The sequence below is a fragment of the Xenopus tropicalis genome, chromosome 6 (assembly GCF_000004195.4).
Source record: "Xenopus tropicalis strain Nigerian chromosome 6, UCB_Xtro_10.0, whole genome shotgun sequence".
Taxonomy (NCBI): Eukaryota; Metazoa; Chordata; class Amphibia; order Anura; family Pipidae; genus Xenopus; species Xenopus tropicalis.
In genome coordinates, this window is record NC_030682.2 from 1406483 (window position 1) to 1434350 (window position 27868).

The following is a 27868-nucleotide window of genomic DNA, read 5'->3' on the forward strand; positions in this document are numbered from 1 at the left end:
TACAGTACCCCGGGGGTCTCACACTTACTGATATCATTGGGTACAGTACCCCGGGGGTCTCACACTTACTGATATCATTGGGTACAGTACCCCGGGGGTCTCACACTTACTGATATCATTGGGTACAGTACCCCGGGGGTCTCACACTTACTGATATCATTGGGTACAGTACCCCGGGGGTCTCACACTTATTGATATCATTGGGTTCAGTGCCCCGGGGGTCTCACACTTACTGATATCATTGGGTACAGTACCCCGGGGGTCTCACACTTACTGATATCATTGGGTACGGGCTCTATATATCCCTTTAATATACAGTCCCCCCGCCACCGGGCTCTATATATCCCTTTAATATACAGTCCCCCCGCCACCGGGCTCTATATATCCCTTTAATATACAGTCCCCCCGCCACCGGGCTCTATATATCCCTTTAATATACAGTCCCCCCGCCACCGGGCTCTATATATCCCTTTAATATACAGTCCCCCCGCCACCGGGCTCTATATATCCCTTTAATATACAGTCCCCCCGCCACCGGGCTCTATATATCCCTTTAATATACAGTCCCCCCGCCGCCGTACAGTACCCCGGGGGTCTCACACTTACTGATATCATTGGGTACAGTACCCCAGGGGGTCTCACACTTACTGATATCATTGGGTACAGTACCCCGGGGGTCTCACACTTACTGATATCATTGGGTACAGTATCCCGGGGGTCTCACACTTACTGATATCATTGGGTACAGTACCCCGGGGGTCTCACACTGATATCATTGGGTACAGTACCCCGGGGGTCTCACACTTACTGATATCATTGGGTACAGTACCCCGGGGGTCTCACACTTACTGATATCATTGGGTACAGTACCCCAGGGGGTCTCACACTTACTGATATCATTGGGTACAGTACCCCGGGGGTATATATACATATACACATTGTATCCATGCCGGGGGCAGGTTATAGGTATATATACACATTGTACCCATGCCGGGGGCAGGTTATAGGTATATATACACATTGTATCCATGCCGGGGGCAGGTAATAGGTATATATACACATTGTATCCATGCCAAGCGCAGGTTATAGGTATATATACACATTGTATCCATGCCGGGGGCAGGTTATAGGTATATATACACATTGTACCCATGCCGGGGGCAGGTTATAGGTATATGTACACATTGTATCCATGCCGGGGGCAGGTTTAGGTATATATACACATTGTATCCATGCCGGGGGCAGGTTATAGGTATATATACACATTGTATCCATGCCGGGGGCAGGTTTAGGTATATATACACATTGTATCCATGCCGGGGGCAGGTTATAGGTATATATACACATTGTATCCATGCCGGGGGCAGGTTATAGGTATATATACACATTGTATCCATGCCGGGGGCAGGTTTAGGTATATATACACATTGTATCCATGCCGGGGGCAGGTTATAGGTATATATACACATTGTATCCATGCCGGGGGCAGGTTATAGGTATATATACACATTGTATCCATGCCGGGGGCAGGTTATAGGTATATATACACATTGTATCCATGCCGGGGGCAGGTTATAGGTATATATACACATTGTATCCATGCCGGGGGCAGGTTATAGGTATATATACACATTGTACCCATGCCGGGGGCAGGTTATAGGTATATATACACATTGTACCCATGCCGGGGGCAGGTTATAGGTATATATACACATTGTGCCCATGCCGGGGGCAGGTTATAGGTATATATACACATTGTGCCCATGCCGGGGGCAGGTTATAGGTATATGTACACATTGTACCCATGCCGGGGGCAGGTTATAGGTATATATACACATTGTATCCATGCCGGGGGCAGGTTTAGGTATATATACACATTGTATCCATGCCGGGGGCAGGTTTAGGTATATATACACATTGTATCCATGCCGGGGGCAGGTTATAGGTATATATACACATTGTATCCATGCCGGGGGCAGGTTATAGGTATATATACACATTGTGCCCATGCCGGGGGCAGGTTATAGGTATATGTACACATTGTGCCCATGCCGGGGGCAGGTTATAGGTATATATATATATACACATTGTGTCTGTGTGTGTTTGTGTTGCTGTGGCCCCGGGCTCCCTGGGAGGAGGGGCCTAAGGGCGGCTAGGGCAGGTGACAGCTGTAAATGGGAGGAGAGTTCAGAGGGGAATTGTCAGCGCCTGATCTTGCTCCCTCTGGCAGTGCAAGGGTTACAGTTTGCTGTGACAGACAAGGACCTTGCGTAACAGAAGGGAAGAGCCAATGGGAGGCCAGGAATTCTGTCTCCCCCCCCCCCCTACACTCTCTGCCCTCCTCCCTCTGCTGCTGCTGCTGCCCTAATCCCCCTGCCTGCCTGACTGCCAGCTGGGAAACACAATAGGCTGGAGAGACATTCCCTGGGCCCTGCAAGGAGAACTGCCTACTGGGGCCCTCAGCACAACTGCTGGGATCTACAGGGATCCAGAGAGAGAGAGATCAGACTGCTAGGATCCAGAGAGAGAGATCAGACTGCTAGGATCAAAAGAGAAGGATAAGACTGCTGGGATCCGCAGAGAGAGAGAGAGAGATCAGACTCCTAGGATCAAGAGAGAGAGATTAGACTGCTGGGATCCAGAGGGACAGAGATCAGACTGCTGGAACCCAAAGAGAGAAAGACAGGGATCAGAATTTTGGGATCTAGAGAGCCACGGGACAGACTGCCAGGATCCAGAGCAACAGAGCTCAGACTGCTGGGTTACAGAGAGCGAGAGAGAGATCAGACTGCTGGGTTACAGAGAGCGAGAGAGAGATCAGACTGCTGGGTTACAGAGAGAGAGTGTGAAGACAGACTGCTGGGATCCAGAGAGACACAGGGATCAGAATCGTGGGATCTAGAGGGCCACGGGACAGACTGCCAGGATCCAGAGCAACAGAGCTCAGACTGCTGGGTTACAGAGAGCGAGAGAGAGATCAGACTGCTGGGTTACAGAGAGAGAGAGTGTGAAGACAGACTGCTGGGATCCAGAGAGACACAGGGATCAGAATCGTGGGATCTAGAGGGCCACGGGACAGACTGCCAGGATCCACAGGAGTCTATTACCTGTACCCACTTGGATCCAAGGCTGAGACTTGCTGGTGGGTCACAGAGAGACATCCCTGTATGTCACTGTGGAAAGAGAGAGACTGCAGGATGGAGAGACCGTAGGATCCCAGGTGAGGGGGACAGAGAGAGGGGCCGGGGCAGCTGGGTTTGGTGCTGTCGGGCAGTTAGTGTCACATGGGAACACAAATATACACTTTCCCCCTGGAACTGACCCCTCCTGCGCTCCGTACCCAGCCGGGGAATCCAACCTGTATGTGGGGGCACCTGTCTATACAGGGAATTGGTCTTTTATATACTAATGGCCCCCCCTACACTCACTGCAAACCCGGCCCTGCTTGAGCCTGTCCCTCATACAGTGTAGTTAGGAGAGACCTGCTGACTGCAATGGTTTCTGTGCAGCCATGCAGAATCTAAACTAATTGCTAATTAGCCATGCAGCATGTGGGAGGGGGATTCTCTCATTTTATTTCTTTCTTTAATATACAGTCCCCGCACCACCGGGCTCTATATATCCCTTTAATATACAGTCCCCTCGCCGCCGGGCTCTATATATCCCTTTAATATACAGTCCCCTCGCCGCCGGGCTCTATATATCCCTTTAATATACAGTCCCCACGCCGCCGGGCTCTATATATCCCTTTAATATACAGTCCCCACGCCACCGGGCTCTATATATCCCTTTAATATACAGTCCCCTCGCCGCCGGGCTCTATATATCCCTTTAATATACAGTCCCCACGCCGCCGGGCTCTATATATCCCTTTAATATACAGTCCCCGCGCCGCCGGGCTCTATATATCCCTTTAATATACAGTCCCCACGCCACCGGGCTCTATATATCCCTTTAATATACAGTCCCCGCGCCGCCGGGCTCTATATATCCCTTTAATATACAGTCCCCGCGCCGCTGGGCTCTATATATCCCTTTAATATACAGTCCCCGCGCCGCCGGGCTCTATATATCCCTTTAATATACAGTCCCCCCGCCGCCGGGCTCTATATATCCCTTTAATATACAGTCCCCGCGCCGCCGGGCTCTATATATCCCTTTAATATACAGTCCTCGCGCCGCCGGGCTCTATATATCCTAATACAGTCCCCGCCGGCTTTTCCTTAATATACAGTCCCCACGCCGCCGGGCTCTATATATCCCTTTAATATACAGTCCCCGCGCCGCCGGGCTCTATATATCCCTTTAATATACAGTCCCGCGCCGCCGGGCTCTATATATCCCTTTAATATACAGTCCCCGCGCCGCCGGGCTCTATATATCCCTTTAATATACAGTCCCCGCGCCGCCGGGCTCTATATATCCCTTTAATATACAGTCCCCGTGCCGCCGGGCTCTATATATCCCTTTAATATACAGTCCCCACGCCGCCGGGCTCTATATATCCCTTTAATATACAGTCCCCGCACCGCCGGGCTCCTATATATCCCTTTAATATACAGTCCCCCCGCCGCCGGGCTCTATATATCCCTTTAATATACAGTCCCCCCGCCGCCGGGCTCTATATATCCCTTTAATATACAGTCCCTGCACCGCCGGGCTCTATATATCCCTTTAATATACAGTCCTCGCGCCGCCGGGCTCCTATATATCCCTTTAATATACAGTCCTCGCGCCGCCGGGCTCCTATATATCCCTTTAATATACAGTCCCCCCGCCGCCGGGCTCTATATATCCCTTTAATATACAGTCCCCGCGCCGCCGGGCTCTATATCACTATGCCACTGATTCAGGGGGGGGTCCCACAACTTCCCAGCCCCCCCTGTAACTCCCCTTCCTTGTACCTATCTAATGTATCTGCCAGTACCACTGATTCGGGGGGGGGGTCCCACAACTTCCCAGCCCCCCCCCTGTAACTCCCCTTCCTTGTACCTATCTAATGTATCTGCCAGTACCACTGATTCAGGGGGGGGGATCCCACAACTTCCCAGCCCCCCCTGTAACTCCCCTTCCTTGTACCTATCTAATGTATCTGCCAGTACCACTGATTCAGGGGGGGGGATCCCACAACTTCCCAGCCCCCCTGTAACTCCCCTTCCTTGTACCTATCTAATGTATCTGCCAGTACCACTGATTCAGGGGGGGGGGATCCCACAACTTCCCAGCCCCCCCCTGTAACTCCCCTTCCTTGTACCTATCTAATGTATCTGCCAGTACCACTGATTCAGGGGGGGGGATCCCACAACTTCCCAGCCCCCCCCTGTAACTCCCCTTCCTTGTACCTATCTAATGTATCTGCCAGTACCACTGATTCGGGGGGGGGGGGATCCCACAACTTCCCAGCCCCCCCTGTAACTCCCCTTCCTTGTACCTATCTAATGTATCTGCCAGTACCACTGATTCAGGGGGGGATCCCACAACTTCCCAGCCCCCCCTGTAACTCCCCTTCCTTGTACCTATCTAATGTATCTGCCAGTACCACTGATTCAGGGGGGGGGTCCCACAACTTCCCAGCCCCCCTGTAACTCCCCTTCCTTGTACCTATCTAATGTATCTGCCAGTACCACTGATTCAGGGGGGGGGGATCCCACAACTTCCCAGCCCCCCTGTAACTCCCCTTCCTTGTACCTATCTAATGTATCTGCCAGTACCACTGATTCAGGGGGGGGATCCCACAACTTCCCAGCCCCCCCTGTAACTCCCCTTCCTTGTACCTATCTAATGTATCTGCCAGTACCACTGATTCAGGGGGGGGTCCCACAACTTCCCAGCCCCCCTGTAACTCCCCTTCCTTGTACCTATCTAATGTATCTGCCAGTACCACTGATTCAGGGGGGGATCCCACAACTTCCCAGCCTCCCCTGTAACCCCCCTTCCTTGTACCTATCTAATGTATCTGCCAGTACCACTGATTCAGGGGGGGTCCCACAACTTCCCAGCCCCCCTGTAACTCCCCTTCCTTGTACCTATCTAATGTATCTGCCAGTACCACTGATTCAGGGGGGGGGGATCCCACAACTTCCCAGCCCCCCCTGTAACTCCCCTTCCTTGTACCTATCTAATGTATCTGCCAGTACCACTGATTCAGGGGGGGGGGATCCCACAACTTCCCAGCCCCCCCTGTAACTCCCCTTCCTTGTACCTATCTAATGTATCTGCCAGTACCACTGATTCAGGGGGGGATCCCACAACTTCCCAGCCCCCCCTGTAACCCCCCTTCCTTGTACCTATCTAATGTATCTGCCAGTACCACTGATTCAGGGGGGGGATCCCACAACTTCCCAGCCCCCCTGTAACTCCCCTTCCTTGTACCTATCTAATGTATCTGCCAGTACCACTGATTCAGGGGGGGGGATCCCACAACTTCCCAGCCCCCCTGTAACTCCCCTTCCTTGTACCTATCTAATGTATCTGCCAGTACCACTGATTCAGGGGGGGGTATCCCACAACTTCCCAGCCCCCCTGTAACTCCCCTTCCTTGTACCTATCTAATGTATCTGCCAGTACCACTGATTCAGGGGGGGGGTATCCCACAACTTCCCAGCCCCCCCATGTAACTCCCCTTCCTTGTACCTATCTAATGTATCTGCCAGTACCACTGATTCAGGGGGGGGGATCCCACAACTTCCCAGCCCCCCCTGTAACTCCCCTTCCTTGTACCTATCTAATGTATCTGCCAGTACCACTGATTCAGGGGGGGGGGATCCCACAACTTCCCAGCCCCCCCTGTAACTCCCCTTCCTTGTACCTATCTAATGTATCTGCCAGTACCACTGATTCAGGGGGGGGTATCCCACAACTTCCCAGCCCCCCTGTAACTCCCCTTCCTTGTACCTATCTAATGTATCTGCCAGTACCACTGATTCAGGGGGGGGGGGATCCCACAACTTCCCAGCCCCCCCTGTAACTCCCCTTCCTTGTACCTATCTAATGTATCTGCCAGTACCACTGATTCAGGGGGGGGGATCCCACAACTTCCCAGCCCCCCCTGTAACTCCCCTTCCTTGTACCTATCTAATGTATCTGCCAGTACCACTGATTCGGGGGGTGGGGGGTCCCTGCCACAGCCATAAAGCAGGGCAGATGTTACTGCTGAAAAGGAAGTAGTGATGGTCACATGAGTGCCAAGAAAAACTTCCCCATAAGTAAAGTATATTGGGGTCCCCCCTTGTTACCCACAATGCGGGCACAATGTGTATCCAGAGGAGGGGCCACACCGACTCATTACCCTAATTGGTTTTGATGTGGCCCTGCTGCATTTTTCTGGGTGGGGCCCATGAGTCAGGCACAAACTGCCACGGCATGTTTAAACCTTTCTGTGAGTGAATCCTGATTGCCAACTGGCTCGGCCGCTTATACACATGTCCCAGTATTGGTGCCCAGTCAGTCTGAGACATTATCCTGCGCCCAACACCGCTTCTGCACCCTGCTGCACCCAAGGTTTCCTGCGTCTGGCACCCACATGGCCAAGGTCTCACACTGGCCAATAACTCACAGGAAGTATCCATATTCTGACACTGGCCAATAACTCACAGGAAGTAGCCATATTCTGACACTGGCCAATAACTCACAGGAAGTATCCATATTCTGACACTGGCCAATAACTCACAGGAAGTAGCCATATTCTGACACTGGCCAATAACTCACAGGAAGTATCCATATTCTGACACTGGCCAATAACTCACAGGAAGTAGCCATATTCTGACACTGGCTGATGAGTCGCAGGAAGTAGCCATGTTCTCATACACTGGCCAATAACTCACAGGAAGTAGCCATGTTCTCACACACTGGCCAATAACTCACAGGAAGTAGCCATATTCTGACACTGGCCAGTGATTCACAGGAAGTAGCCATGTTCTCACACACTGGCCAATAACTCACAGGAAGTAGCCATGTTCTCACACACTGGCCGGTGACTCACAGGAAGTAGCCATGTTCTCACACACTGGCCAATAACTCACAGGAAGTAGCCATATTCTAACACTTTCCAGTGACAGAAAGTAGCCATAGTCTCCAGTGGAACTCACAGGAAGTAGCCATGTTTTCCATGGAACTCACAGGAAGTAGCCATGTTTTCCATGGAACTCACAGGAAGTAGCCATGTTCTCACACACTGGCCAATAACTCACACGAAGTAGCCATGTTTTCCATGGAACTCACAGGAAGTAGCCATGTTCTCACACACTGGCCAATAACTCACAGGAAGTAGCCATGTTTTCCATGGAACTCACAGGAAGTAGCCATGTTCTCACACACTGGCCAATAACTCACAGAAAGTAGCCATATTATCCAATGGAACTAACAGAAAGTAATCATTTTTCCCATGGAACTCACAGGAAGTAGCCATGTTTTCCCATGGAACTCACAGGAAGTTGTCATGGTGACACCCACGTTGTGTTGCTGGAGCCGTTTGCCTTGTTTACATGAGCCTGCACGTGGCACCCACACCAATAATAACCCTACTGGGCTGTGTGCCACTTGTCACGGGGGCAGAACACTCTGTGCAGTGCCGCGACTCTAGGAAATTATTTATAGAAAGGGAGTACATTCATTAGTCAGAATGGCCACTGAGAGGTTTAACAGCTGCCTGGTACAATGATGCCAGTGATGTGCCAATAGGGAGGAGAGGCAAGATCAGCAGAGGGGTTTCATAGCCACAAGTCCAGCTTTATTGGCAGGAGTTCAGTTCATGAGGCAGGAGTGGCTCGCAATAGAGAACATGTGGCTACCAGTTTATGCTGCTGGAAACCTTAGAGTCCATGGTCGGCTCCATCCCACCTTCAGCCCTGGGTTGGTCACAGTATCTCCCTGCCAGCCAATGCCTTTCTGGGGCTGCTGGGAGTAGTAGGGCAGAACCCTCCCAGGATTCCCCCTGCCTGGAATAACCATTTGCCCCCCCAATATAATTAAAAAGGGGTGTAATTAGCCGATGTACTCTCGTCCCCATGTCTCCCCCGGCCGCTAATTCCCATGCCAAGAAGTAGATCAAGGAGACTCACCACATCCATCTTCCTTGCCCAACAGCCTGGCGATAGGGAGGCCTGGGGGAGGATGCCCTGAGGATGGAGGAGCAGGAGCAGTTTCGCGAGTACCAGAGGCTGGAGGACTTTGAGGAGGACTCGCCACCTGGAGAAGATGATCCGCTGGTACATGTGCCCGACGCTGTTAAAGGTAGGGGTGTGGTCAAGGGGCAATCGGATGCACGGATAGACATGGGAGGAGAAGGGGGATCTGATCTCTATAGTTTCCCCCACTGGGTACCTGGTATATCTCCTGTCTATCCTGGATGTGCCCAATGGGTGACAGTGACCCTCAGAGCATGTAGCCAATCACAGGGCTGCACAATGTTCTAACGCTTCTGTCTTCTCTTCCACAGATTCCTGGCACCACATCAAGAACCTGGACAATTTCTTCACCAAAATATCCTTTCCCTGGGGAACATGCCAGGGCTGCTGGGAGTTACAGGGGGGCATTAACCAGATTAACCAGAGTTATAGGGCAGGTTGTAGAGTTATAGGGCTCTTGTTTATGCCAAATGGCATTATTCCCGGGGATACGGCCAATAGCCCCGGGGCACAAAAGCACAGCCAGAGCCCGGCTATAGGATCATTGCTGCACACTGGCAGGAATTCAGCTGGTTAATGAGATCTGGACACTGGGCATTATATTTGGGGTAAATGCTCGGGGTATATAAACCTTGCAATACACCTAGTGGAAGTAAGAAGTGCAGAGATGGTACCGTCATTGCCCACTAGGGGCACTAATGTGTGTAGCTGGCCTGAAACCTGCACCCCCATACCCCATGCACATAACTTCCTCTGAATTGGAGCAGTTGGTAACCATAGCGAGACCCACACAAGTGTAGGAATCTGAAAAGGAGATCAGGACCACCCCCCCGGCCAACCAATAATCCCCCAGAATCTTCCTTGACTGCTCAGCGCACATCTATCATTTCCACCAGAAGAATGGGTTCGCCTGCATGGTGCTGTCCGACTTCTTCGAGCTCATGTATGTAACATGTTTGTTTTGTACAACTGCCCCTCCCATATACATTCTAGGCCTCTCTGCCTACCCATAATAACCCTAATAGGAACCCCATCATTTTCCACCTGTGCCCTGTGGGATGCACCGTAGGGCCCACATAATTGCATGTTCTTTTGTTTATTACTGTTTGTAGCTGATGCCCATGTCTGTGGTTAAAGGTAAAAACTCAGTAAGCTACTGTATATCAGAAAGGTCTATATAAATACAGCCATAAGCACTAACAGAAACGCTGTCCTCTATCTAAAGTAACACAGGATTTCTTGTCTCCTTTTTTGTAAACATGTTCTTCTCTGTCAGACGTCCTGTTCTCATAAATATCCTTCAGGGCACGGCACGAGTCTGCTCAGTTTGCTCCTCTCTCCCCCTCCCTTCTCCTCCCTCCCTTCTCCTCTCTCCCCCTCCCTTCTCCTCCCTCCCCCTCCTAAGTGTGCTGTGTAATCTGAGCTACCAGCAGCCAGAGCTGCAGCACGGAAGCTTCCGAGACCAACCAAAATATAGCATTCTAGCTTGCACTATTGTGGTTAATCTAATGGCAATAAAATGCCTTTCCTTCTCCTTTAAGCAGAAGGGATTCTGTGTCGTTGGTGCCTGGCACCTCACATCCGTTCGGGGGTTCTGTGCACGGGGTCCGTTGGGAATGTAACGGGATGTTCTGTTTTGCAGCCAGTTCCTCTTCGTTGTCACCTTCACCACCTTCCTCTTCCACTGTGTGGAATATGATGTTCTCTTTGCCAACAAACCGGTTAACCACACACACTCAGGAGGTGCCCCCGAGCGCAATAAGGTGACCCTGGCTGACGCCATCTTACCTGCTCAACAATGTGCCCTCAGGTAACCACGGGTGGGGGTCAGTGGCTTTGGGGCCAGGGCAGATGTCTAAGGAAACATTTCATCTCAAAAGGTATCTCTGGTCCCCTCCCCCAGGATCCAGGAAAGTGGTTGGATCATCTTCCTGTTGGTCATGGCCGCCATCTTCTGGCTGTACCGCCTCATCAAGATGTTCTGCAGCCTCCTCAGCTACTGGGAGATCCGCAGGTTCTATATCCGAGCCCTAAAGATTCCCTCGGTAAGTGAGAGGCAGATGGGAGGTGGGTTGGGATCCAACGGCTGGGGTTTCTCTCAGTTCAAGGGCTGAAATGAAGGTTTGGGGCTCTTCGTGTCCAACCCAAACATAATGTGACTGAAACTGAACAGAAGTCACCTTTATGCCATTGTCCCCATTGCCCTCTGGGTTATTACCCGACCCTCCATGTTTCTTACCCTCTTTCTTTCTGACACATCCCCTCTGCCCCACTCATATGTGCCACCTTGTTGCCCCTGGTGCAGGACGAGCTGTGTAACTTCAGTTGGCAAGAAGTGCAGAGCCGCCTGATTTCCCTGCAGCGGGAGCAGCCCATGTGCGTGCACAAGAAGGAGCTGACGGAACTGGACATCTACCACCGAATCCTCCGCTTCAAGAACTACATGGTGGCCATGGTCAACAAGAGCCTTCTCCCTGTCCGCTTCCGCCTGCCTCTGATTGGCGAGGCCACCTTCCTAACCCAGGGCCTCAAGTACAACATGGAGTTCCTCTTCTTTTGGGGCCCTGGCTCCCTTTTCCAGAACAAATGGAACTTGCAGCCCAAGTATAAACGCCTGGGTCAGAGGCTGGAACTGGCCCAAGAGCTGAATCGGACCATTGTACTTCTGGGCTTGGCCAACCTTTTCCTCTGCCCCTTCATTCTGGTCTGGCAGATCCTTTATGCCTTCTTTAGCTACACTGAGGTCATCAAAAGGGAGCCGGGCAGCCTTGGTGCCAGGCGCTGGTCACTTTATGGGCGACTCTATTTGCGCCACTTTAATGAACTGACCCATGAACTTCAGGCTCGGCTAAGCAGAGGCTACAAGCCGGCCACCAAGTACATGAACTCCTTTGCCTCCCCGTTGCTGGCCATTGCGGCTAAGAACATTGCCTTCTTTGCTGGTTCCCTGCTGGCTGTTCTCATCGCACTGACTGTTTATGATGAAGATGTTCTGACTGTCCAGCACATCCTGACGGCCATCACTGTCCTGGGGGTAATGGTCACAGTAGCCAGGTAAGTGCCACATAAGGAATCATAAGAACTGATTAGTTGGCCAAGGGAGGGGGTATAATGAGAAAATATTAAGTGGCCTAGGGCAGAGCCTTGAGGAACCCCAACAGACAGAAGGAAGGCAGAAGGTGATGCCCCATTGTATGAGACACTGACAGAATAGTTCATGAAGTAAGAGGAAAGGGGGGTCTGGGGGAGGAGGGGCTGAAAGATCTAGGGGTATTAGTGGTGAGTGAGTAAGTGGGTTGGGCTTTTGCTGATTACAGATTATTAGTGAGTTGGGTCAGAGCAGTTTCTGTGGGATGTTGTAGCTGAGGATCCCAATGTAGGGGACCAGCAGGTTCTGGTTAGAGGGGAACAGGGTCAGCCAGTTGGATACTGAGCGCTCAGGTAGCTTAGAGATATAGGGGGCAGGGAGATGGGGCAGAGATCACTAAGGTTGGAGGGAGAGGGTCTTTACAGCATAGGGGGGCAAGGATATGATTGAGTTGGGAAAGAATTGATGGGGTTATGACTTGGCTTTGATTGGATGGGGATTGGCATGGCAGGGACATTTGGAAGGGATGCCACTGAGATTCACCTATTGCCCCTTTCCCTGCAGGTCCTTCATACCAGATGAGCACATGGTGTGGTGCCCCGAGCAGCTCCTGCAGTGCGTCCTGGCACATATACACTACATGCCTGACCACTGGCAGGGGCACGCGCACAAGTCCGAGACCCGGGATGAGTTGGCACAACTCTTCCAGTATAAGGCAGTAAGTGATGGGCCCTCACTTGGCACTGAAACCCTATGGGCAGATTTGTTTCCTATGTGTGTGCAGCCTTCCTCTGGGCACCTTGGTCTTCTACTGCCAACTGTATGCCCAGCCTATGCCGTCCTTGTCCCATAGGTTTTTATCTTGGAAGAACTCCTCAGTCCCATCATCACTCCATTCATCCTCATCTTCTCCTTGCGCCACAAGTCCTTGGAAATTATCGACTTCTTCCGCAACTTCTCGGTGGAGGTGGTGGGAGTCGGAGACATCTGCTCCTTCGCTCAGATGGACATCCGGAGACATGGGAACCCACAGGTAAAGAGACAGTCATGGAGTCTAAAAGCACTGGCTGTGCCATCAGGATGTTTTGTGAGACACTGGAACCCGTGAGCAGGGTCTGAGTCTAGAGCAGGAGAGCAGACATAGAGACTAGAACGTATGAGCAGTAACAGAGTCTGGAAAACTAGAACAATAGTTTTGGTAAGAACAATGATTGGGTCTAGAAAACAAGGGCAGATATATAGTCTAGAATATGAAAGAGAAGAGCAGGCAGAGTCTAGAAAAGGAGAGAGTTGAAGGGTCTAAGTGGAAGATGACATTAGAGGGTAGAAGGCACTTGCTATGAGTAGGAAGGAGAGGGCACATTTGGGGCAGGGAATGAAGAGTAGAGGAAGTGCCCCCCTGTACTGTAGAACCTAATAAGGATAAAGCCTTGTAGTTGGGGGGATCCCAACCTTGTGTCCATCTCACGCCTCGTTCCTTGTCTCCTGCAGTGGCTTTCAGAGGGCCAGACTCAGGCTTCCGTGTACCAGCAAGCAGAGAATGGCAAGACCGAACTGTCCCTGATGCATTTTGCCATCACAAACCCGCACTGGCAGCCCCCCCTGGAAAGCTCTGTCTTCATTGGGCACCTAAAGGAGAAGGTTCAGCAGGATGCGGCCAATGCTCCACCTGCCCAGCAGATTCTGTGTGATGCTCCCATTTGCAGCTCCTTCCTATCCAATGAGTCTGGGACAGCGGTCAGTACTTCCTTGTGTTCAGGCCACCTGGGGCATGGCTGCCCACAGTTACAGTTGTAATGGCCTTGGGGGACTGGGGTAATATATGGAATATTTGTGTTTAAGGGACTGGGCATGCTACTGTGCCATGGGGTTGCCTTGCCGTTATGGCTAACTCTCCCCAAATCCTGGTTATTTGTGTAGTCACAGTCTTCCTCCTTGTCTCTATGCAGCCAGATAACCTTTTGGCCAGTGTCCTCGTCCATCCAGTCTTAACTGCTAGTGGCCTGCCTACCAGAGACCGGCGCTTTGCCCAGCCAACCACAACAGCCTCAGCGGCGGCCAGCGTGCTTGCCTCCCTTTCCGGCTCACAGTTTTCTGGACGCCATCTTGGCGCAAATGCCCACAGCTCAATGTACCGCAGTGACCAGACCCTCCAGCAGGAGAGGTGAGATATTGACCTGGTCGGGTTCTCGGTCTTCTCATGAGCCTGACTTGCCGATTTCATTGGGTTCCAAGAATAAGAAAGACGTTTAGGGTTGTACGATGCAAATGGGGAGCCTCGGGGGGTTCAGTTCTTTCAGTTGATGGCTTGTGTGTCTCTCCTCAGCATGTCTCAGAGTGACTCCCAGCAGAAGAACATGTCTCGCTCCTCTCTCTTTGCCTCAGAGTTTGCCTCTGCTGAGATGAGTCTGCACGCCATATACATGCATGAGGTGAGCTTCCTCCAGGGGGCGCTGTAGGGGCCTCGGACCAATAACAGCCTTGGTGCTAGTCCTGCCGTCTCTGGGATTCGGGGGATGACTTTGAATTGACCTGGAAACGTTCTGAATGTTGTTCTTCTTTATTTATTGCACCCCATTGGCTGCTAGGTGCACCAGAATCAAGGAATCACTCAGCGCCCCCTAGGGATGTGGCAGGCTTCTGAGCTCTCACCCCATCAGAGGCAGCAGACAGGTAGGTCATGTGGGCACTGTACTTCCTGATTAACCCTTTCCCTGTAGGACTGCGAGTGGCGGATCATTATCCAGAACCTTCTGTCCACTAGAGATCCTACCGCTAACCTATGTCACAACAGAATCATTCCTACCCCATTATAATCTTTTCCAGCAACGAGATCGGGTTCTCGGTCCGGATATCGGGGTCTGCAACTCGGGGGTTGGGAAGAGGAGGAGCAGCTGCACAAGGTGGATGAGAGGAGCCCCCCCCAGGCACCTTCTGTGGGACCCAGCACAAGTGGCAGCAACAGCAGCTAATGTGCCTTACTGGGGCCTGGGTGAGTGGTGAGAGAGGACAGTATTCCATTGGGGGGTGCCAGGGGCATTACAGGGGGGCAGTGCAACAAATGGGCAGGTAAGTGTTTACTGACCCAGAGCTGATTATGAGAGTTCAACCTCTGCTTATTCCAGGCTTTTCTCTCTTTGGTTCTGTCCCACAAAGGTCCCTTGAATAAGAGCTGAAGTGGATCTGGACCGGGTCTCGGACATTCTGGGAGGAGGACCATAAAGACGACCTCTTTCCATTCTTGTTTTTGGGACATTTCTTGCTGCTGTGCTGCCATGTATATTGCCTTGCTGCTCATGGATTCACGGTTACTCATCGTTTTGGGGAGAATTCAGTGTTTTTTTGCAGTTCTTATTTACAGGATGAGGTGCAGTGCTGTCTCCCTGCCAGGAGGGGGTGCTGTGACCCACTTACTATTTTGCTAGAGGAGAGAGCGGCGCACAATAAGCTAATCCCCGTATGTAAAGGAAGAGTATTTATTTACAGTGTTATTTTTATTTACTTGCACTCATTGGGGATTGGAGGAAAGTGCAAGTTCTTCAGGGAACTTTGATTTGCTAGAATGTCATTAATATTTGGAATCAAGAAGCGATTGGTTCCCTAATCATAAAGCTCCGCCTTCTCACCTATGGTCCCTTCCAAGTGGGCACAGCCTGGTCACCGTGAGTGCAGTGACCCCTACAGGAGTGGTGAGGAACTGAGCTTACTGTGGGCCAAGGTGGCCCCGTGCTTCCTACAGGGAACCCCCCCTTGGCCTCTGCATATCATGGCGGCCCGTTCCACTGCACTAACTATAGGGGTGACTGGGAGGAGTGTGACGAGCCAGAGAAGTGCCTTTGGAACAAGAGAGAGTGGCCTTGGGGCACAAAGGAGTCAGGCTGTGGGCCATTGCGTTACCCCCCTAAGGTGTCATCAGCATTTTGGGGTGAAAAAAAACCCAAGTTAGACAGTTTGACCCACAGGCTGAGTTTGAAAATGGGGTTCAAAAAGGAACTTGGGTTCCAAGATGTGAAGGGCCCCGGGTTCCTTGAGAATGGCCTTAGAGTAATAAAAGTACTTATCACATTGGGTATGCTGAAATGCTGTTGTTGAACTAGAGCTCTCAGAAACCTTAAGGAACTGTCACTGCTGCCTGAAGAGCATTATGGGAAAATTATGAACCCAGATTACCAGTCACATGCACCTACTGCTGTCTCTGTTTAGGGTAGAACTCCTGGGTCGCTGGTACCACGCCCAGATTGTGGCCAATCCCTATTTATTCAGAAATGCCTGGAAATTGGAAGAACCCCAGAAGAACCTTATGGGTATGGGCAGGCTCTGTCCATTCACAGGTACTGTAGGAAGCAATGGCCTTTCATACTTGGACATATTGGTCGTACCATGGTCTGGTAACATTGCTGGGGCTCATTTACCCAAAACCTACACAGTTTCCCATAATTCCCATACTGGGAAGGCAGGGATCCATCCTACACCTGAGAATGAAATACAATCCCATGTGGACCATGTGCCCAAGAAACCCTGTGATTTTCCACCTTGTATTTGAAAGTGATAGAAACCCAACAGTGTGTAGGTTCCCATCCTTTGCCCCATGATGTTCTGTCCAGTAATCTTTGCACTTAATGACCATAATATGTAAGAACGTTCTAGATCCCAAGGAACACTCGCTGAGGAGCCATTCATGTTGGAAAGTCCAACTGGAGACCATTAGGATCCCAACTCTTTATCCTGAAGGCCAACAAAACCCACTCCCAATGGTACGTTGTCCCACCCTGGTGTCCATCAACACTCACCGAGTGACTACGTTCAATATGGCAGCTTCGTATCTGACCCATGTTCCGGATGCCCATAATCTGCCATCACCAACAATATGGTCTCTTTCTGCCAAACCCTAACAAGCACAAGAAGTCATGGACAACATCATATCTGGCCTGAAAGACTCATTGAGCCAATAATATATTCCTGTTGTTTCTGGAAGTTGACCAGTATTGAGCCAACATCGTGGTCCCCATAGACTCAAGGAGCTGACGTACCTCACCTGGGGGGGCAGTATCACATGTGCGGGGTGGGGTGCAGCAAGGAGCCGAGCACTATGCCCAGCGTGTTGCGTTGCTATGGGAATGTAGCTCTTGTTTCTCGGCCCAGTGAATGGACTTCCAGCGGAGGTGGACTTGGGACTCTAAAGCCAGAAACAGCTCTTAGTTTGTTTTTACATTCTGATAAATTATTGTCTGCTGGGGGGGGGGGTATTCTTATTACTTTGGTGCTTTGGAGCGAGGGCTGTACGGTTTCTTACGCTGAATCTGATTGGTTCAGAGTGTGACTGTTCCAGGTTGGTTTTCTGCATTTAAATATTGTGTTACGGAGAAACTGGTGCCAAACCCAACTCTTTCGGTGTAAATGTGGTTCAGTCTCTCCTTAGTCACCGGGCCGGCAAATACCATGGCTTTTGGGCCACAGGGTACCCACTGTACATCTTATTACTTGGCTAAGGTGTAGGAGAACCTCTGGGAGTACTGGTCTGTACAAAAGAATAGGAAATGAGTGGCATTAAGGGGCAACCTGGCAGAACCTTGGCATCGATCCTTCAGTAGAATGGTAGCAGTCAAAACTGCCCCAACAGTCCCCCTCAATAACAGTCCCTGGGGTGCCCTAAGGGCCAGGGAGAAGCATTTGCCCATATTTTTTATCCACACCATCAATAGGGGGAATGGTTATTTAGTAAGTCCTTGTGGAAGAAGCTGTTGTTCAAAATGGAGGCAGAAGGTAAGATGAAGGTCTGGGACTTAATTGGAAACTATAGAACAGAAAGTGGGGTAAATTCTCAAACATAATGACAGGGCCAGGTTCTGTAGAGGGCAGATAATATACAGCGGTGCTGGGACAGGGGTTAGGAGGTACCAGGAGGTTCCAATGGATCTAGTTAGAGGCCCAGGAGATCTGGACATTTAGAGAAGAAAGTAGGGAGAGGTAAAGCCAAGAGGTCGGCCTGCAGAGGGCAGTAGGAAACATATCCGCCATATTTTCTGTCTGGGGGTAGCAGATGGAGGTGCCCTAACCCCACAAACCTTGCTGTGGGCAGGGTGCCCCCTGTGTGCCCATTGTGTTGGGGTGCACTACAGTTCCGGGCCCCAGCCTGGCTCATTTGCAATAAATGTTTACATACTTGTAAGAAATGAGTCTTGTGTTATTTGCATCTATCTGCCCCACTACGGGCAATTTGCCCCTTCCCCTGCTTCCTTGGCAGCGACACTTGGAGATTCTCATCCCTAGGGCATGTTGTGTAGATCTGAGCTTCCCAAGATCAACAGATCCGGTAACTTTATTCCATCCCTCTCCCAGGCCAATTACTCCTCTTATTACCCCCATAGTGTGGGGCATGTTCCTGACCCCAAGCCCCTCTGTGCTTTAAAGGGCAAGTAGCACCTCGACTTGAAAGTATATGTATATATGTGAATATAATGTTCCACCGCAGAGGGTTACATGGACATGGGGATGTGCCTATCTATCTGCATGGAGTCTGTATGGTGGTCCTGTGTGTGAGTAGGGGGGTCCTGTGTGTGAGTAGGGGGGTCCTGTGTGTGAGTGGGGGGATCCTGTGTGTGAGTAGGGGGGTCCTGTGTGTGAGTAGGGGGGTCCTGTGTGTGAGTGGGGGGGGTCCTGTGTGTGAGTGGGGGGGGGGTCCTGTGTGTGAGTGGGGGGATCCTGTGTGTGAGTAGGGGGGTCCTGTGTGTGAGTGGGGGGGTCCTGTGTGTGAGTAGGGGGGTCCTGTGTGTGAGTAGGGGGGTCCTGTGTGTGAGTGGGGGGGGGTCCTGTGTGTGAGTAGGTGGGTCCTGTGTGTGAGTGGGGGGGTCCTGTGTGTGAGTGGGGGGGGTCCTGTGTGTGAGTAGAGGGGCCTGTGTGTGAGTGGGGGGGGGGTCCTGTGTGTGAGTAGAGGGGCCTGTGTGTGAGTGGGGGGGGGGTCCTGTGTGTGAGTAGGGGGGTCCTGTGTGTGAGTAGAGGGGCCTGTGTGTGAGTAGGGGGGTCCTGTGTGTGAGTGGGGGGGGGTCCTGTGTGTGAGTAGGGGGGCCTGTGTGTGAGTGGGGGGGGTCCTGTGTGTGAGTAGGGGGGCCTGTGTGTGAGTAGGGGGGCCTGTGTGTGAGTGGGGGGGGTCCTGTGTGTGAGTGGGGGGGTCCTGTGTGTGAGTAGGGGGGCCTGTGTGTGAGTGGGGGGGGGATCCTGTGTGTGAGTGGGGGGGTCCTGTGTGTGAGTAGGGGGGTCCTATTCCATTCTGTACTGGGAGTAGGTAGGGTCAATATGCCGAAGGGAGAGGCAGAGCCCTAACAATTACACCTCATGTCAATATTTAATCATTTTTAGTGTTTACTTAAGGGATGTCCAACCAACCAACTGCAACTCCCAGCATCCTTGCTAAACCCCCAGCAGCAGAATTACGGCCAAGGCCTGTCAGTCAGGAGGTGCTTGGGAATCCTCCCAATCAGAGTGGCCCATTTATTGACACTGTGCCCCCCAGGCAGGGCTGCTCCCAATAAAAGAGACCACTTGCAAGGCTGCTCCATGTTCCTGGGTTCAATACATTCAGGCATTTTGGGGCTGCCCATTATTATTCGTTTTCCCATGAATCTGAGCCCCGGGGGGGGGGGGGCACAGGGCATTGTTCTTATGTATCTGTCCTTCCCAGCAGCTTCCATCATTTCTCTCTCCGCTCCTGTAGGGACATGGACTGGCACCGCACCCTTGTGGTCACTTCCTGGGTCCTAAGTGTGATGCCAAAGATGTCCTCGTGGTATCTGTTCTGGTCCTGTGGGGGCAACAGAGGAATTAGGAGGGTGCGGAGGTATTAGCTGTCCTGGTACATCAGTCCCACCACACTAACCATCTGTAGGTACTTGGCTACTTACCCTCAGTTCCCCAATAAACTCTCCGGCCTCCACGATGCTCATGTCCCCCTGAGACACAAGGATCAGCTGAACTGTTTGCAGAACATCTGTGGCCATTGTGACGTCGCCACATATATACATGTGGCCCCCGCTCTGACACAGAACGTCATACACCTCACACGCCAGTTGTGTGCGCAAAATATCCTGCACGTAGGTCTGATGGGGGAGAAGCAGAACATACACCCAGTGTGTAATTATTCCTGGGAGCTGGGGCACAACACCATAATACCCAGGGATACAGACTGATACAAGAACTGCAAGGGACCCTAGGCACAGGCGAGGGAAATCTAGGTGTGAACAAAGGATTATGGGTACAGCAGAAGGAAAGATCCCCAAAGACTTCATTATGATACCCAACCCCTATGGTAAAAGATGGAAGGAAGCCCAATCAGAAGGGAAGAACGTACAAACATTAGATCAGAGAGAGCTGAGCAAGGAAGGACAAAGTCTTGTGTAGATGCCAGAAGATGGCCCGTTTGGTCTTACCTTGGGCATGCCAGGCTCCCGGGAGAAGGCCGTGTAGATGTCACTCAGGGCTCCTTTGTTTTTGGCTTCTTGGGTCTCCTCTTTGTAGATGTGATCAAGTTCTGCACATCGGCAGCCGAAGACCAGGGTCATGTTGCCGGGCACTTGATCTGAAACAGAAGGCTATGAGATGGTAGCCCCTTGGTGTCTTCTTGGCTCACACTGATCAGTCAGTAGATATCAGTCGGATATTTATCTACAACCCTATAACCATACCCTCCCTCTGCCAACACCACCTATGCCAACCTCCATTAGAGGGTGCATTCATTAGTCCCACCCTTTCCAACCCTTCCCAATCTCCCTTGGCCTTGGCCCTACTATTAGACATGGGAAGTGAGGGATCAATTGAGGTCACTAAGGCCAGTTGGAAGAGGCAGGTCTCATACATGGGACCTGGACCTGCCCTTATGTTTAGTGATATCAAAACTCAATCTCCAATCATTTAATACCCAGTTAGCCCCCCCCACCCAGCATTATTATTACAATATTTATATCCCAAAAGAACTTCATTATTGATTAAGTGCTAAAGAATCGTTACTCGGAATAAGGTATTCATTAAATAAGGAGATCCATGGGGAATTTTGTCCTCCAGTGTCTATAAACTGGGAGTGGCCAAGAGATCCATCTGGAAATAACTAGGTGAAACTAGCCAATGAAGCGATGCTTCCAATAAGTGTCCCCCATGGAAGTTCTGGAAATGAGATCCAATAGGTGCCCCCCATGGAAGTTCTGGAAATGAGATCCAATAGGTGCCCCCCATGGATGCTCTGGGAATTAGATCCAATAGGTGCCCCCCATGGATGCTCTGGGAATTAGATCCAATTGGTGCCCCCCATGGATGCTCTGGGAATTAGATCCAATAGGTGCCCCCCATGGATGCTCTGGGAATTAGATGCAATATGTGCCCCCCATGGATGCTCTGGGAATTAGATCCAATAGGTGCCCCCTGTGGATGTTCTGGGAATTAGATCCAATAGGTGCCCCCGTGGATGTTCTGGGAATTAGATCCAATAGGTGCCCCCATGGATGTTCTGGGAATTAGATCCAATAGGTGCCCCTGTGGATGTTCTGGGAATTAGATCCAATAGGTGCCCCCATGGATGTTCTGGGAATTAGATCCAATAGGTGCCCCCATGGATGTTCTGGGAATTAGATCCAATAGGTGCCCCCATGGATGTTCCGGGAATTAGATCCAATAGGTGCCCCCATGGATTTTCTGGGAATTAGATCCAATAGGTGCCCCCATGGATGTTCTGGGAATTAGATCCAATAGGTGCCCGTGGATGTTCTGGGAATAAGATCCAATAGGTGCCCCCCGTGGATGTTCTGGGAATTAGATCCAATAGGTGCCCCCATGGATGTTCTGGGAATTAGATCCAATAGGTGCCCCCATGGATGTTCTGGGAATAAGATCCAATAGGTGCCCCCCGTGGATGTTCTGGGAATTAGATCCAATAGGTGCCCCCATGGATGTTCTGGGAATTAGATCCAATAGGTGCCCCCCGTGGATGTTCTGGGAATTAGATCCAATAGGTGCCCCCGTGGATGTTCTGGGAATTAGATCCATTAGGTGCCCCCATGGATGTTCTGGGAATTAGATCCAATAGGTGCCCCCCGTGGATGTTCTGGGAATTAGATCCAATAGGTGCCCCCCGTGGATGTTCTGGGAATTAGATCCAATAGGTGCCCCCCGTGGATGTTCTGGGAATTAGATCCATTAGGTGCCCCCATGGATGTTCTGGGAATTAGATCCAATAGGTGCCCCCCATGGATGTTCACAGCCAGATAGAGCGTGGCGCACATTGAGGGCACCAGGGCTAAGATAACTTACTCACTAGAGGGCGCTACTAAGCCATCACACCAGGTGTAGGAGGTTATACACCAACTTACCATTATTTTCAATTTCATAAAGTTGCTGCTGCCAGAAGCCCCGGAATGGGGCAATTCCAGTGCCAGGACCCACCAGAATGCATGGGGCAGTTTTGTCAGATGGCAAATGAAATGTTGGAGCTCTGTGGGGAGACTAAAAGTAAGTACATGGGCACCCCAAAATCATCTAGCAATCACTATGGAACAAGCAGGGGAGACAGTCCAACAATGGAGTCACTGGAGATAGTGGGTGGAACAATGGGCTCTGGGGCCCTCAAGAGTCATCATCTTGATTCTATATCCCCTGTACCTGGTGGCCCCATTGAATGGTGGGCTCTGGGCCCGTCTGTACGAGATGCCCCATTGAATGGTGGGCTCTGGGCCCGTCTGTACGAGATGCCCCATTGAATGGTGGGCTCTGGGCCCGTCTGAACGAGATGCCCCATTGAATGGTGGGCTCTGGGCCCGTCTGTATGAGATGAACCCATTGAATGGTGGGCTCTGGGCCCGTCTGTACGAGATGCCCCATTGAATGGTGGGCTCCTGTACGAGATGCCCCATTGAATGGTGGGCTCCTGTATGAGATGACCATTGAATGGTGGGCTCTGGGCCCCATTGAATGGTGGGCTGGGTCTGTAGATGCCCATTGAATGGTGGGCTCTGGGCCCGTCTGGGGCCCATCTGTACGAGATGAACTATTGAATGCCCCATTGAATGGTGGGCTCTGGCCCGTCTGTACGAGATGCCCCATTGAATGGTGGGCTCTGGGCCCAGTCTGTACGTGATGCCCCATTGAATGGTGGGCTCTGGGCCCGTCTGTATTAGATGAACCATTGAATGGTGGGCTCTGGGCCAGTCTGTATGAGATGCCCCATTGAATGGTGGGCTCTGGTTCAGTCTGTACGAGATGCCCCATTGAATGGTGGGCTCTGGGCCCGTCTGTATGAGATGCACCATTGAATGGTGGGCTCTGGGCCTGTCTGTACGAGATGCCCCATTGAATGGTGGGCTCTGGGCCAGTCTGTACGAGATGCCCCATTGAATGGTGGGCTCTGGGCCCGTCAGTACGAGATGCCCCATTGAATGGTGGGCTCTGGGCCAGTCTGTACGAGATGCCCCATTGAATGGTGGGCTCTGGGCCCGTCTTTATGAGATGAACCATTGAATGGTGGGCTCTGGGCCCGTCTGTATGAGATGAACCATTGAATGGTGGGCTCTGGGCCCGTCTGTACGAGATGCCCCATTGAATGGTGGGCTCTGGGCCCGTCTGTACGAGATGAACCATTGAATGGTGGGCTCTGGGCCAGTCTGTACGAGATGCCCCATTGAATGGTGGGCTCTGGGCCCGTCTGTATGAGATGAACCATTGAATGGTGGGCTCTGGGCCCGTCTGTATGAGATGAACCATTGAATGGTGGGCTCTGGGCCCGTCTGTATGAGATGAACCATTGAATGGTGGGCTCTGGGCCCGTCTGTACGAGATGCCCCAATGGGAGCTCTTCAATAAGGGGTGAGATTTGGGGTTGCGTGGGGAAGGGGGTAACAGATATAAAGCAGAGATATCTTAGAACCAAATGGGCACTGGAAGAGTAGGGGTTTGCTATACAGAAGGCTAAAGGTCTGGGAAAGCTGCAATAACCCAGGAAGGGGAGGCTGAGGGCAAATATAGGGCTTTAATTGAAGAAGGAATATCTGGGAAACTGCTGTAATTTCATAGAATAAGGCAGTGGGGTATAATTTTTTCACATCTTTAAATGGACTGGGCAGTAGCAGGACAGAGGGGGCAACTTACCCACGGACAAAACATGGCACAGAGTCCCCGGCAGCCAACTGGTCCAGCCAAGTAGAGCAGACGCCATAGTGCAGGGGCCCTTTATTGTCTGCCATGGAGAGACAGCAGTGATTATTAGTGTGAGACCCCGGATGTACATCTACATGAGACATGAAATGCCCCATGTGTGGTACCTACCCTGCGTATGATAGGACACCACAGCCACAGTGAGGTGGATCTGCCCTGGGCAAACGTCCGAGGAGGAGCTGATGGAGTAGTAGCGCGGCTGCAGGAGGGGCAGTTGGGTCAGTAGCAGGGAGCTGGGGAGACTCACCGATGGAAACTCCTCCAGAACCTCCACCAAAGTGGGACACCGAAACCACTTCCACTCCTCGTACAGCCTGGAATCCTGAGAGTCAAAGAATATGGAGACGTGACAGTGGGTACTTACAGGTTAGTATTAGATTTACCCACATCTAGTAACCCATAGCAACCAATAAGATATTTCTTTTCAAACAGCCTCCCAGAAAATGCTGCCTATTCATTGGTTGTTGAGGCTTGCTAGACAAGTGGAAAATTTAAGACCATTTATTACATAACCTTCTATAGACTGAGGATCCCCAACCTGGGCTGATGTCTCCCATATCCTAATGTTGCCTATCCTGTGTCCCCCGTCCCCTCCTGTACCCGCCATAGTGCAAGACTGTCCTGTATTTCTATTCCCTCTGTAGTCCAGACAAAAAGCCCCATCTTGGGCTACAATCTCAACTCAACTCTACTGAGAGTCATCATCTTGATTCTGTATCTCCTGTACCCAACTGGTGACCCCTTCTGGTTCTCTATACCCTATGCCTGACTACTGTCCCAATCCTGTCTGGCTCTGTCTTTATTCTCTATCATCACCTGTACCTGACTAGTTGCCCTTTCTTGGTTCTGTATCCACTACCAGACTGGTGGCCCCATCCTGATTCTTTATCTCCCACCTAACTGGTGACCCCACCTGGATCTCTCTCTCCCTTGTGATTCATGACCCCAACCGATGACTCCAACCTGAGCCTCCATTTCCCATACTGGACTAGTGACCCCATTCTAGTTCTCCACAACCTGCAGTTGATTGGTGGCCCCATGTTACCTCTACCTGTATTTGGGTGGTGGCCCAATCCTGCTTCCCCATCCCCTGTACCTGACTAGTTGCCCTATCCTGGTTCTGCTGGTTCTGTATCTACTACCAGACTGGTGGCCCCATCCTGATTCTTTATCTCCCACCTAACTGGTGACCCCACCTGGATCTCTCTCTCCCTTGTGATTTATGACCCCAACTGATGACTCCAGCCTGAGCCTCCATTTCCCATACTGGACTAGTGACCCCATTCTTGTTCTCTACAACCTGCAGTTGATTGGTGGCCCAGTGCTACCTCTACCTGTATTTGGGTGGTGGCCCAATCCTGCTTCCCCATCCCCTGTACCTGACTGAGAGTTTCCATTCTCCGTTTCTCCTCTAGATCCTCGCACAGCACACTGAGGAGCTGCAACAGCTGAGGTGTAGGAGGGGTAGTAATATCCAGATAATTGGTAAGTGCCTGCTTCAGGGTACAGGGAGGTATTCTAGTGTCTGAGAGCCATTTCATCTTCTGACTGGTGCCAAACCCTGTGGGCAGAATTGGCATTTGAGAGGCAGTCAGTACAGAGTATTGGCCAATAGGGAGGTAGTCAATATACAGTACTGGCTATAGACAACTGGGCAAGAAGCACAGGCAATTAGGGGGCTGAACAGATCCAAATGGGGGGTTTAGTGCATACACATTTGACCAGACGGAGAATTGTGAGAAGAAGACTCTTACTGTTATTTTGATCAGTGTTGAGTGTCTCCACCTGTATCGTGTCATTGGAAGGAGGAGGATCTTCCACTCTCTCCAACAAAGCCACCACCAGTTCCTCTCGGTTACATGGGAAGATCCCCAGGTGATCCCCAGGGCAGTAACTCAGTTCCGGCTGCTCCTCAATGCTGAGCTTAACCAAGATGGTGGAACGGCTGTGTGGAAGGAAAGTACACAAATTCAAATTGCTTTCAGAAGCTGGAGAACCAGCCTTGATCTGGTGGAGTCATCGGCTCACCTGGACTTCTCGCTCTGCAAGTTCTCCCTAGAAATGAATTTGGCCTCCGAGACTTTCCTTCTGTGAACCTGGCTGAGGCCTAGAGAGATCAACCAAGAGCGAAAAAATACATTATTATTGGTACCTCCATCCCCTAATGCCCCAGGGTGAGTGGGTATCTCTGTACCGGGAGTGGGATCGTTATACCTTTTAATGACACGGGGTGAGTGGTTATAGCGGGAGGTAGTTGCTGAGACAAGGGCCATAAGGGGGATAAAGGATGATGGACACAGAAGATATTTCAGCAAGGAAACATTTCACTCTTTTATCCATGACCTCTTTTCCTCACTTTGCCCCATTTATATAGAACATTGGTAGCCTTTGCTATAGTATCGCTGACATTGGCAGGTCCAGATTGGCAAATGACACTGTAATACCCTGCTATATTCTGGTGGCAGCTATTGGATTTTTATGGTTTGGCCTTGTTGGATTTGGAGTTCTCCATGAGGGTCTTGTTGGACTTGGAGTTCTCCATGGGGGACTTGTTGGAATTGGAGTTCTCCATGGGGGACTTGTTGGATTCGGAGTTCTCCATGGGGGACTTGTTGGACTTGGAGTTCTCCATGGGGGACTTGCTGGAGTTGGAGTTCTCCATGGGGGACTTGCTGGAGTTGGAGTTCTCCATGGGGGACTTGTTGGACTTGGAGTTCTCCATGGGGGACTTGCTGGAGTTGGAGTTCTCCATGGGGGATTTGTTGGACTTGGAGTTCTCCATGGGGGACTTGTTGGATGTGGAGTTCTCCATGGGGGACTTGTTGGACTTGGAGTTCTCCATGGGGGACTTGTTGGACTTGGAGTTCTCCATGGGGGATTTGCTGGAGTTGGAGTTCTCCATGGGGGACTTGCTGGAGTTGGAGTTCTCCATGGGGGACTTGCTGGAGTTGGAGTTCTCCATGGGGGGGCTTGTTGGGCTTGGCGTTCTCCTTGAGGGGCTCCTTGTTGGAGTTGGACTTCTGGGGATATGCCAAGATGTATCCAAACTAAAGTAGAGTTCAATGGACCAGTGCAATCTAAGTGTAAGATGAATAAATGTCAGTGTATGAAATTTTTGGGGTATGTATAGTGGGTACCTGTGATGAGGTCGGGCGCTGAGACCTGGATGGACAGCCGGTGCTGGGACCTCTTCCAGTTGCCTTTGGCTTGGAACAAGTCATTGACTATAAGGTCTGGGTCATCTCCAACGCAGAAGGTGTCGCAGGCAGCCTGGGGTGGGGCAGAGGGAACAGAGGGGAAATTGCGTTCGTTATAGGGTTTAATTATCAGGCTCCTGCACAGCGCTGTAAGGAAATTAGCAATACGGATATCTCGTTATGGGATCCCTGCCATGTTTATTCATTCCACAAGTTGGTGGCAACCGGCCATATTTATATAACGACTTGCACTTAGTCATAGGCACTGC

At 51.2% G+C, this 27868-nt stretch overlaps 2 protein-coding genes across 5 annotated transcripts in view; one reads left to right on the forward strand and one right to left on the reverse strand.

The window, feature by feature from the left end:
* The first annotated feature begins 2170 nt into the window (after nucleotides 1-2170).
* On the forward strand, nucleotides 2171-18382 carry atg9b (autophagy related 9B). Of its 2 annotated transcripts, none has more exons than XM_018094712.2 (15): nucleotides 2171-3220; nucleotides 9085-9231; nucleotides 9437-9480; nucleotides 10004-10068; nucleotides 10768-10935; nucleotides 11029-11170; nucleotides 11431-12179; nucleotides 12778-12931; nucleotides 13067-13246; nucleotides 13705-13950; nucleotides 14163-14377; nucleotides 14540-14645; nucleotides 14802-14886; nucleotides 15040-15205; nucleotides 15339-18382. In XM_018094712.2, the coding sequence occupies exons 2-14, from the start codon at nucleotides 9123-9125 to the stop codon at nucleotides 15183-15185; spliced, it is 2409 nt and encodes an 802-aa protein (XP_017950201.1). In that variant the 5' UTR covers nucleotides 2171-3220; nucleotides 9085-9122; the 3' UTR covers nucleotides 15186-15205; nucleotides 15339-18382. The 2 variants fall into 2 exon arrangements, with proteins under 2 accessions (XP_017950201.1, XP_002943059.2); XM_002943013.5 differs by having other exon boundaries at nucleotides 2174-3220; nucleotides 15370-18382.
* Nucleotides 18383-19550: 1168 nt separating this feature from the next.
* nos3 (nitric oxide synthase 3) overlaps nucleotides 19551-27868 on the reverse strand; it is a 31517-nt gene continuing 23199 nt past the window's right edge. For 2 of the 3 annotated variants that reach the window (XM_031903277.1, XM_031903278.1), the window contains 10 exons: nucleotides 27540-27672; nucleotides 26431-26509; nucleotides 26157-26347; nucleotides 25782-25963; nucleotides 24514-24724; nucleotides 24337-24424; nucleotides 22566-22687; nucleotides 20637-20785; nucleotides 20112-20306; nucleotides 19551-20011 (listed from right to left, as the gene is read on the reverse strand). In XM_031903277.1, the coding sequence (XP_031759137.1) occupies nucleotides 19901-20011; nucleotides 20112-20306; nucleotides 20637-20785; nucleotides 22566-22687; nucleotides 24337-24424; nucleotides 24514-24724; nucleotides 25782-25963; nucleotides 26157-26347; nucleotides 26431-26509; nucleotides 27540-27672 (1461 nt within the window). In that variant the 3' untranslated portion in view covers nucleotides 19551-19900. The remainder of the gene's footprint in view (nucleotides 20012-20111; nucleotides 20307-20636; nucleotides 20786-22565; nucleotides 22688-24336; nucleotides 24425-24513; nucleotides 24725-25781; nucleotides 25964-26156; nucleotides 26348-26430; nucleotides 26510-27539; nucleotides 27673-27868) is intronic. The other variant, NM_001256229.1, reaches the window with a different exon arrangement.